The following is an 11337-nucleotide window of genomic DNA, read 5'->3' as shown; positions in this document are numbered from 1 at the left end:
CCGCCGGCGGGGCGGGGCGGGGCGGGGCGGCAGCCGTCGCCGTCGCTAACATGGCTGCTCTGGCAACGGCCGTCGCTGCGGCGGCCGCCGGGCAGCAACAGGTAAAGGCCGCACCGCGCCGCAGCGCGGGGCCGCTGCCTCCCCCGCCGGCCCTTCCCGCCGGCCGCGGGGAGCCCCTCTCTGCGGGCCCGCCGGGAGGCGGCCGCTGAGGAGTGCCAGCCTCGTACAAGGTGGAGGGATAAACGTTAAAAAGAAACCTGTGGGAAGCAGTGCGGGTTTGCTGAGCTGGCCTCAAAATGGTAGCTTCATAACCTGAACAGGCCGTTTCATAATCTGCTGTTCCTAGCAGTGGTTATGTTAAGAATGTTGAGGGTTGCTATGAATAAGAGTTGGCAATTTGCAAGGGATATTAAGCAGATTTCAGAAGTTATGCTAGTGGTTTTCTTGAACAAGATGAAAGGGGGGTAATCTGCCTAATGTAGATTACGTGCTTATACTTAGGTAGGTAGTTACTGTGACTCGTCAAGAGACTGAGTGCCGTGAGAGGCAAGGCAGTTGCCTTGATTTAGTATTGCAGTGTGGTGAGCAGCCTCTGTTAAAGCAAGCTGATGTTGCAGTCTCTCCATTTTTCTGTTGAAGAATGCATTTTTGTGTAGTCATCAGCTTGCCATCACTCATCACTCCAGTTTTATTCCTGTGTGACTTAAAATTAGTTGAATTGCGCCAGTATAAAACTGAAGTAATGCTGCTACTCTGCATTGTGGTGTTGTCTGCTTAAAAATAACCAATGAGCATTTAAAAAATAAATACTGTTTTTGAATAATATTTGATTTTGTTACGTACAGAATGACAGCTGTTCCAGTACTGCAGGTGCTGGTCGACAATTTCAGAACCGGAAGATGAAAGCTGAACAAGCTAAGAAAGTTGAATTCATAAGAACTGCAGAAAAGCTAAAAACTCAGTAAGTTAAACAATTCATCATAAGTATATTTTCATGCTGTTCTGGAGGTAACATAAGGTTCAAGGTAAGAATTTATGGTAGTGAAACCTTTAGGCTAAGATTTCCTTTTCAGGAGCTCGGGCAGATTATTGTGGTTGTTACAGTAGTTCAGGATAGGCTCATGAGCTCCAAGATGCCCTGTTCTAATTACCATTTGGACTTTGGTCAGTCATCTTTAGTAAGCTATTGCTGCACTCGATGTGCAAAAAAGAAAGTGCGTGTGGCATAATTGAGTTCTCAGTTTTCCTACTCAGCTGTGTTTACCCTTCTAAGGATCTAAAGCTCTTAAGACATACCAACAAAAGGGGAACTGCAGCAGCATTACAACAGCTTCCTCAGAGAAGATTGAAAGCACTTCAATTCATCTGGAATATCTAGGCCACTGCTTTGCAAAATGGGGGTTCAAGACAGCTCAGGCACAGAAGTGATTTAAATCTGTTTCCCTACGTCTTGAGTAAGTGCTGTAACAACTATGCTGGCAGCTGAAAGAACATGGAGGTTTCTTGCACAGCTGAGCTTTATGAGGAAGAGCTGACATAGCCACCTGGCTGAAGAAGAGGTTTGTAGTTGTGAACCCTGAATGAACAGTGACACTTAAGTCTCACAGCAGTGTTTTACGCTGTCTGAATCAGCTCCTCCTTGGTTATTCTGGATCCTGGGTTATGGCTCAAAAATTGACTGCTGGGTAATGTAGACGTTCCCAAGCAGCTTCAAACAAGGCATGCCATTTAACTACAACACATTGTCCTTTTGTAGTTGTTGTGCCCTGAAGGCTTCTAGTGCACTGTGTAGGGAGATTTGGTTACTTGGGTCTGGTCTGTGAATTCCAGCGGACAGCAAACGCGAACCATAAACTGCACTGTATAGGGGTTTGAACCATATAGCAGCAATAGTCTGCTGAGGAACCAAGCTGCTACTGAGAGACACTGTTTCCTGGGCTGTAGGTAGTGTTCTTAACGTTGGGAATCCTACCAGATGTCTCTGTACTGTGTGGCACCAGTGTCCTGCTGTTCTGATCTCTAATGTGGTGGCACCAAACTTCACAGATGTGCTCGGGACTGCAGTATCTGCAGTCCTTTTGCATGTGCAGTTCTGTAGGTCAAACCCTAGTATACTGCCTGGTTGTAGTAAGGCAAAGCACATGCCGCTCTGAGTTGTACTCTAAAGCTTCTGACCTTGCTAAGAAGGCGAAAGTCACCTATAGCTCTCTGTACTATACATAAAGCATAGTCAGTAAGGTAGCAGCTTTAATACCTCGTTATTTAAATGCTGATGAATTTGAATCTTCAGTTGCAGTAGTACTATTACTAGCGCTAAGGCCGAGGGAATGTACTTGTTTTGTCTGTGCTGGGGCTCCATCTATGCGTGCAACTGCATTAATACAGCCTGTCTCTGCCCCTGTGCTTTCCAATGAAAATTCTCATAAGGCTCCCTGATAGTGAGCATACAGATAAAATTTCAGGCCATTTCAGTGTATGAACAGCTGCCTGTCAGCGAGGTAATTTCCTTGTTAACTTCTTTTTCTTGTTCAAGTTACTGGGTTACTTTGGTGTGTAGTCTTAAAACTGCAGAAAGATTTTCCTTGAAAACAGCTGTAAGAACAAACAAGTGATTTGTATAAAATCTAAGATAGTCCTGTTGTATCCAGCTGAGGCTGTGTCTAACCTTGGAAAATCTTGGGGCTTTGCTAAGTATTCGTGTCTTACTCAGTGTGGCAACCTTTTTTTCCAGGCTTGCAAATATAGAAAAAGACAAAAATGGACATCTTTACAATAGGAAGAGTGATTTCAGGGTAGAATACAGCATACTAGAGGAACTGGAACATAGCATGACTGTCAGCAGGAAAACTGAAAGTAAGTGGGGTTTTAGTTGGGTTTTTTGTTTGCCTTTTACTCTACTGGTTTTTGTTTAAATGGTTTAATAATCAGTAGTACGGAGAGATTAGTTCTGGTGGAAGGTAGATGCTGATAAAAATGTGGTATTTCACCATGTGTACTGCTTATAAAGAAGGCTTCCACAATTTACTTGTAAAATTTAGAGGCATAAACATTTTGGGCTTTCTGTGTTATTAACTGTTTTCTTTTAATCTTGAATGTAGCAGATACCACCCACAGCGACGTCGGTGGAAAGTTACTGTTTTAGAAAGTTGGAATCAATTTTGCGTGTGTATTGCAAAATCTAATGTAGTCTAGCTAAGGTACAATAAATATATACTTACTGCAACGTAAGTTTTCACACACGGATTGCTGCCTTTAAATACACTTTTAAACAGTTCAGTGTTTGCATTTTTCAAATTTGTGGATGATGAATATTCATAGTGTAAATAGTGCTGTGAGATGGTACACAGTCTGTCCTACAATATCTGTTCCACTTACAGACTAAATACTTCAGGAAAAAAAGTGACTCCCTGGTCACAGTACCTAGATTCTTTCAAAAGTAATCAAATAAATCATGCTATGCCTTCTGATATAGAAGATCAAAACAAAGTAAGTTGAAGATGGGAAAGGACACATAGAGACAACTAAACGTACACTTACCTTACAAATTTATATGTGTTTTAATGTGTGTCTTTTAATTAAGGAAACTTGTCATGTCCTTTACATCTTGCAGTCCTTAAGAAATGTAAATATTTCTGAGGAATGACTAAGCTAAAAAGTTCAGAAAATTTTCCAGGGGTAAGAAGGGAGCATGGAAGTGTGGATGGAGATACTGTTGTGAGATAATAAAAAGGCCAAAGATGAGAGGTTTAAGGCACTACATGTGAGATGTGAAGGAGTATTAGAGTATGATCTTTTAGCATGTGTACTAGAACCCCCAAATTTCCCATTTACTATGTTCAGGTCTTTCAGCATGATCTATGTGCTTTTATACTTTCTGTAGTCTCAGCAGGAACTAAGTAGGATCATGTCTTAGCTACATTTTGTTACATTTAGGTCTTGGACTCTGTTGTCCCTTCCTTAAACCAAATCTTTTAGGATAGAAGATACAGCTCCTTGGTACCTAAGATGTATCCAGGACTTCATCCTCATCAGTATTGTATTTATGGACTCATGAGGAGCCAAGTGGTAACAAAGCAAATAAGTGCATGCATGCTTGGAGTACACAAGCATTGATTCTACTTTAGTTAACACAGCAAATAAATAAATCTCGCTGAAGTAGTACATTCACATATGCTTTCCAAGTTTGTTTTCTCTTCATTGCTGAGTGTTTTGAGGCCTAGGTCAAAGTCTCCCTCAAAATTCTAGAGGAGGTGTCATCTGCATAGGCAATATTCTACAAGCTCTGATTACCTGATAAAAGGCTTGGAAAGAAAAAAAAAAAACCAACCTGATTTAATGTAGATATGACTGTCCTGTTGACCCCTTTAGAAATAGGAGCTACTAATTTTAAAATCTGTTGATGCTGTGTGGGGAGATACATGGCCCGTGCAGTCAGCTACATGCAGTTACAGTCATGTTAAAATGCTTAGTATTATGGCAGTTTCTTATGATCAAACAGAAGTTGTGTCTCTGCTTAGATGAAATCCCCAGTTTATTTTGGGCACTTCATTGGTCTTGTTCTTTTATTGAAAATGCACAAAGAAACTGTTAGAACTATCAGCACCTTACTTTGTTTAACAGAAGCTAAAATCCTGCAGCAGCTATCAAAAATACAAAATAATGTGAAGAGACTTCAGCAACAATTAAAAGATGTGAAGCCTACACCAGAATGTAAGTTGTGATGACAGATTTAAAAACATTTTCCTCTATAGACAGGTTTCTTGCATAGTTGGGCTTGTGATTCTCCTGCAGATGTGGGATATTCCTTCTCCAGTCTGTCTGCTTTTCCAGGAATCTGGGAAGGGAAGAATGCAGAAATGTAAGAAATGGTGAAAGATCGTGCAGTTTGGTGTGGAAACAGAGAAACTTACTCTGTCTTAGAAGTGGTGTGGGTTTGTTTCTTCAGGCTGTTGAAAGCCACGTGTTTTCTATATGTAACTCTTTGCCTTATGTAAAATAAAGTTAGTATTCTAGTGCCATTTAGATATAGCTCCCTTTCATCTGGTAAGAGGTCACAGAGTAGGGTCTACAGGGAACTCATTTCTAGCTGTCCACATGGCTTGAAGTGTAAGTTGGAATATTCTGTGGAAAATGCTGAAACAACTCGTTCAGTTTGGATGTCTTGAAACTTTTGGGAAGTAGGCACTGAAAGAACCATTCTCCTGGTGTGAGTGTAGAGTGATACGCTACTACCTCATGTGGAGCTCAGGTTGAAGCCCTCCTACCAGCTGAGGGCTTTCTGATGCTAGATAAAATGCATCTCATCTCAGTTATTCAGTGTCTATTCTATAAAAAAATGCATTATCTTCTTAAGCTGTCAGCAAAGATACCAAGAACTAACAAGGCTTGAAAGCTGAACTAAGAGTTTTATATGATATAACTACCAATTTAGTTTATTATTTTTTAAAGCAAGGATATTTGTTTACATATTGAACATATGTAAACTATATGTTCAATACGTGTCCATAGAGATGTTGTGCTGTTTTAAAACAGATTCTAAAATTTTTTTCTACCATTGCAAAATAGATCTTCTCTAGACAGCTGTCTTACCATCTTTCTCCATATCAGGACTACAGGCTGCTGACAGTACAGGATAAAGTCTTACTTTGACGTTTCTTTGTCAGCTTTGTAAAAATAGTGACTTGTAGGTTAAACAGGATTGCTACAGCCTGGTATAAACCAAAGATTGAGTGTGCTTCTTAAGTCACTAATTGCATTGTTATAAAAAACAAAAGCAGAAACTCTTTAGGATAAGGCTGTCTTATTCTGTGAATCAGTTGAAGGTCACTCAGAATGAGACTTGTTTAATGGAAATAAACATTTACACTGGGATTTGCATCCAGTTAGCTAAATCACTGTGAAATCACACCTTTTGAATAAATGAGAGTCTCTCCTTTAAGGCTGTTTGAGATGGAAATGCATGCTTTTTTTGTACACTGAAATAAAAGTGTCCCAGAAGTCTCTGCAAGTGCCTATATTTCTGGATAGTGCTGAATTACTGGTAAATACTGTAGACTTCTCAAGTGATATGCTCTTTTCTTCTTTTCCTTTTTAGTTGTTGACAAGCTCAAGGAAATGATGGAAGAAGTTGAAAATGCAATCAATGCTTTTAAAGAGGAACAGAGGCAAATGTATGTTTATACATGCTTCAGTAACAAGAAAAAGTGCTTTCATAAGAGACAAAACTTTGCATTAATCAAGTAAACTATTCTTTTGATTTACTCTTTTGCTAGTGATTCCTGTGCTATGTAAATCAAAACTCAAGCTATCAACGTTAGAATCTTTGATAAACGGCCTTTTAGAGAGGCTGTTTATATAGCTATTGCAGTGGTCCAATGTGACAATGATTTGCCTGTGAAAAGGCTTTTCAGAGAAAGGCTGCAGAAGAGATTAGATTGTGGGTTTTTTGTTGTTGCTGTTGTTTTGTTTTTTAAGTGGGTGGGTTTGTTTTTTTTTTTCCCCTTTCTACTGGTGTCAGGAGGGGATTGAGTTAGTTGTTTGAGTGCCATAAATGTGTGCTTTCACTAAAAGGGTAACTTAATTCTGATTGTGTAGTGCTTTATTATGGGATCATTACAACTGTGCTGTCATCTGTGTTACCATTTCAGTTCTTAATCTTTGAAGAATAGCTTTTGTGTGGCATTGAACAATTCCAAAATTCATTTTCAGTGAATGAACAATGAATACTGGATTTTCTTCTTACATTTCAGTGTTCGTTCTCTTTTCAGATATGAACAGCTTTTGAAGGAGGAAAAAACTGTCATTAATGAGCTCAGCGTCTTTGAGAGAAAAGTAGAACAGTGGGCGCTAGGCAGCTCAACAACAGAAAAAGTTTTGAAATTATCATCAGCCAGGCTCTCAGCTGATAAAACACTGGGAAGTCATCTACCTGCAGAAGTAGTAGAGTTTGAAAGATTTCTTCAGCGAACAGGAGGGCGGCAAGGAGGCTGGGATGATTATGATCATCAAAATTTTCTGAAAGTACGGACAAAACACAAAGGAAGGCTATCTTACATGGATGAAGCCCTTGAGTATCTCTGTGGAAGAACAAAAGAAGATATTGAACAGCATGACAAATGGTATCAGGAATTCCTAATTTTACACGAAAGAAAGAAAGAGGTAAAATAACCCCTCTAGGGCTTTTGTAGCTTTAAGAAAAAGTACTTATTTTTAAAATGCATGCATTTCTTATTTTTGTATTTCCCTCTCTGGCAGTAGCACTAGGTGGATTTCTGTTACAGTTGATGGTATATAACTGAAGTCTTTAGCATCCTCAACTTGCCAAAAATATTTGTCTTAAAGAATTACCAATAAGCGTAGACCTAACAACACACTGAAGTGGGCTGTGTATTACCAAAGTGTATTATAAATGCTTTTGATGGCAGTGGTCCAGCAAGTTAGATGCCAATCCCAGAGCAGTAAGTGATCCTATCTGAAATTGCAGTTCTTATTACATCTGTCCCTAAGAATATCTGTCCTACCATATAGGCAATGTACCTCTGACATAGAGAATTATGATTTCTTCAAGAACTATCCATCTGAGTAATAAAAGATAATTCAGTTTTTATGTCAGTGAATAAAATACTAGTTGGAATTGTTAATTTGAAGAAAAAAATTAACACCTGAAATATGTTTGCATTTAAAAAAGCATATTCATAACTACTTCAAGGTAATATGGATGCCATAACTTGAATAATTTTAGTAGGCATGTACTAAACCTGCCTGTATGATCCATAAAATAGAGAAAAAAATTGTGGGAAAGCAGACATAGGTGCTTTTTTGCCTTTAAGTTTTGCCTTTAGTAGACTTTTAATTCCTATCTGCAGTTTGTATCCTTGGAGCATATGTTTTCATCAGACTGAATTAACAGGAATGTGTAAAAATTCTCATGAAAACCGTTTGGTGTGTCGTCCCCCCCCCCCCCCCCGCTGTTCTCTTGCAGTCAATTAAGAAGTGGAAAGAAAAGCAGCGGCAAGAAAAAGAAGGAAACTTGAAGGAGAAAGCAGAAAAAATGCTCAAGGAGGCATGGCTACAGCGTGAAGAAGCTCAGAAGCAAAAAGCAGCAGAAGAAAGAAAAAGACAACAAGCAGCAATTGAAGCATGGAAGAAACAGAAAGCAGTAGCATTTGCAATGGAACAAGCATCACAACTAAAACTAGAAGAAGAGAAGGAGAAAAAGCAACAAAAAGAACGCCAGCGCCAGTGCCACATGAAGTTACTGTTGGAAAGGTATACCTTGCAGAAGAAAGAAAAAGAGGAACTTGAAAAGCTTGAAAAGGAGAAGAGAGAGGAAGCTGAAAAGGAGGAAAGGAAGAGAATTGCTGCAGAAGAAATTACTAAGTTTCAAGAGCGTGTGCGTAATTACATCTCCATTTATGCACGTTATTTTAAATTCACCTACTTCCTCCTATAATATAGTCTGTTAAGCACTTTTAAAAATCCTTAATACCCAAGTTTCATTAATTTAAGTCTATTTTTGATCCACTATGAATAACAGCATCTGTTACATACAAGAAACTGTGTGAAACTTTATTCTAGAAAAAGATGTTGCTTTTCCTCAGTATCTAAGTTCTACAGGATTATTCAAGCCCATGCTTCTTTATATATAGACGTGGTTTTATTTACTTCAGTGTGAAAATGTTTGGGAAAAACAGCTTAGGCTGTGTTGCTCTCCATGCTATAGAAAAATGTCAAAAGACCTGATTGTTGTATGCAGGTATGAAATAAAAAGAGGTGTTGAAGATCCTGCAGGTTTCAGTAGCTATAAGGTCAAGTTCGATCCCATCTCAATGTAAATCTGGTTACTGGAGAACCGATATTGTCAGCATTCACAATAGAGTTCATTTCATAAACAGAGATTAAAGTACTACAATCAATTTTTTTTCAATACTGTGTAAGTATAATCTGTGCAGGACAAGCTGTAGCAAGTAGCTATCTAGTGTAATGTTACTCTGTACTATGACAAGATAATGTCAAAACAAAAACCTGTGAAAAGGCTGGATATATATTTTGATACAATTTTTTTAACTTCCAAAGAAAAGTTTGCTTTTCCATTTGCTATGTTTCAGGATCTACATAAACTAGAGCTAAGGATTCTACAAAAACAAGCTAAAGAAGTAGAGAAACGAGAAAAAGAAAAAAGATTGGCAAAGTTAAGAGAAAAGGTAACTTACCTTTTTTTTTTTTTAATCGGAAGTGTGTGCAGCTTGGTTGTTTAAACAACCTTTTTCCTCATTGCTCTAAAAAGCAATTATTTTTACTTATCTAAATGGTTGATAAAGGGAAAAATTTTAAATGATAAGTCATGCTCGTTATCAGGAGACAAAAATGCAGCAGGCATAGTTGTTCTTGTGTGTTTAAAAAAAAAAAAAAGGCAAGAGAATATATTTGTCTCCCGGCAATATTTATTCTGGGTAAAGCCTGTAGCTCATACGAATGAGTTACAATATGGCTGGTGCTTTTTATTTTTAAAATGGCTTTGTATCACTAAATAACTAAGGCTGGCTTCCAGAAGAGTTTTGGGAACATTGTCTGGGTTCTTAGAGTTTAAGCTTTTAAATCACTAAAATTTAATGAGAGCAAGCAGTTGTTGCCCTTCTCACTGATTTCATGTTTCTGCCATTTCCTGTGATAGTGCGGAGGGAAAAGTCTCTCTGGCTAGCCACCTGTGTTTTGTTTACTCTGCACCTATGCATAGAATCACAGAATGGTTTGGGTTGGAAGGGACTTTTAAAGGTCATCTAGTCCACCTCTTCTAGTTTAAAACCATTCTCCCTTGTCCTATCACTGCAGGCCCTGGTAAAAAGTCTGTCCCCATCTTTCTTTTAGTATTGAAAGGCCACAATAAGGTGTCCCTGAAGCCTTCTCCTTCCCAGGCTGAATAACCCCACCTCTCTCAGCCTTTCTTCACAGGAGAGGTGTTCCATCCCCCTGATCATTTTCATGGCCCTCTTCCGGGCCTGCTCCAACAGGTCCGTGTCTTTCTTGTGCTGAGGGCTCCAGAGCTGGATGCAGTACTCCAGGTGGGGTCTCACCAGAGCAGAGTGGAGGGGCAGAATCACCTCCCTCGACCTGCTGGCCACGCTTTTGATGCAGCCCAGGATACGATTGGCCTTCTGGGCTGCGAGCACACATTGCTGGCTCATGTCATTTTTCATCCACCAGTACCCCCAAGTCCTTCTCGGCAGGGCTGCCCTCAATCCCTTCATCCCCCAGCCTGTATTGATACTGGGGGTTGCCCTGACCCAGGTGCAGGACCTTGCACTTGGCCTTGTTGAACCTCATGAGGTTCACACAGGCCCACTTCTCGAGCTTGTCCAGGTGCCTCTGGATGGCATCCCATCCCTCTGGCATGTCGACCGCACCACTCAGCTTGGTGTCATCTGCAGACTTGCTGAGGGTGCACTCGATCCCACTGTCTATGTCACTGATGAAGATATTAAACAGTACCGGTCCCAATACGGACCCCTGCAGGACGCCACTCGTCACCAGTCTCCATCTGGACATTGAGCTGTTGACCACTACCCTCTGGATGTGACCATCTAACCAATTCCTCACCCACCGGACAGTCCACCCATCAAATCCATACCTCTCCACTTTAGAGAGAAGGATGTTGTGAGGGACCATGTCATTCATATGATGAAGACCTAGTGAGGGTATGTGAGTTGTTTTGTGATCAATGAAAAAGACCAAATTTTTGCTTGTTTGTTTCACTCGGAGGTTGAGATTCATGTAGCCAGAGACCGGTCCAGGTTGTACAGACCTACGAAGGGCTGGGAGGAACGCACGAAAGAGGTAGCACCAACAGCTTCAGAACTGCTTTTACGTATTCCTCATAGGTAAGGAGAAGAATGATGGACGCATAGCATGACAAAACCACAGTTCTATATGAGCTCTTCATGCTTTTTTGCCTTGTTTTTAGAGCTATCCCAGCCTGGAGACAAGGGTTATAGATGAACGCCTGCCTGTCCCTGTCGCAGGATGATGACTTCCTTGCCTGTGAAGCGGCCAGCAGTCCTCGGGAGTTGTCACAAAATTTGCTTGACACAATGACGTATATTACTTTCGTATTTTTTGAGTGTCGGATCTGAAACGTCCTCTGTCAGATGGGCAGGGTTTGCGTGACAGCATGTATTTCCCTTTGCATTAAAAGCGCCTTCCCCCGCAGGCAGCCGCCTGCCGCAGTGAAACAAGGCGCGGCCGCCCACCCGCCGCCGGGGCGCGGGCGCGGCGGCGCCGGGACTCCGCCGGCGGCTCCCGCCGGGGCGGGGTCGCTGTCCGTGACGTCACCACGGAGGG

General features: G+C 40.7%; 1 protein-coding gene across 3 annotated transcripts; it reads left to right on the top strand.

Moving 5' to 3' along the window:
- Positions 1-27: 27 nt before the first annotated feature.
- On the top strand, positions 28-11205 carry CCDC112 (coiled-coil domain containing 112). Of its 3 annotated transcripts, none has more exons than XM_076362106.1 (10): positions 28-101; positions 846-961; positions 2732-2853; positions 4621-4710; positions 6095-6170; positions 6768-7158; positions 7982-8392; positions 9108-9203; positions 10759-10877; positions 10961-11205. In XM_076362106.1, exons 1-10 carry the CDS (start codon positions 51-53, stop codon positions 10989-10991), a joined length of 1503 nt encoding a protein of 500 aa, XP_076218221.1. In that variant the 5' UTR covers positions 28-50; the 3' UTR covers positions 10992-11205. The 3 variants fall into 3 exon arrangements, with proteins under 3 accessions (XP_076218221.1, XP_076218222.1, XP_076218223.1); XM_076362108.1 differs by lacking the exon at positions 28-101 and adding an exon at positions 183-230; XM_076362107.1 differs by lacking the exon at positions 4621-4710.
- The last annotated feature ends 132 nt before the right edge of the window (positions 11206-11337 follow it).

Source organism: Aptenodytes patagonicus, chromosome Z (assembly GCF_965638725.1).
Source record: "Aptenodytes patagonicus chromosome Z, bAptPat1.pri.cur, whole genome shotgun sequence".
NCBI classification, from domain to species: Eukaryota; Metazoa; Chordata; class Aves; order Sphenisciformes; family Spheniscidae; genus Aptenodytes; species Aptenodytes patagonicus.
This window is presented reverse-complemented; position numbering and strand designations above follow the sequence as displayed.

Bases quoted from the DNA above. Each gene is read 5' to 3' on its own strand.
- CCDC112 (XM_076362106.1), top strand. From the start codon at position 51: ATGGCTGCTCTGGCAACGGCCGTCGCTGCGGCGGCCGCCGGGCAGCAA. The intron at 4,711-6,094 runs GTAAGTTGTGAT...TTTCCTTTTTAG, and splicing joins TGTGAAGCCTACACCAGAAT to TTGTTGACAAGCTCAAGGAA. The intron at 7,159-7,981 runs GTAAAATAACCC...GTTCTCTTGCAG, and splicing joins TACACGAAAGAAAGAAAGAG to TCAATTAAGAAGTGGAAAGA.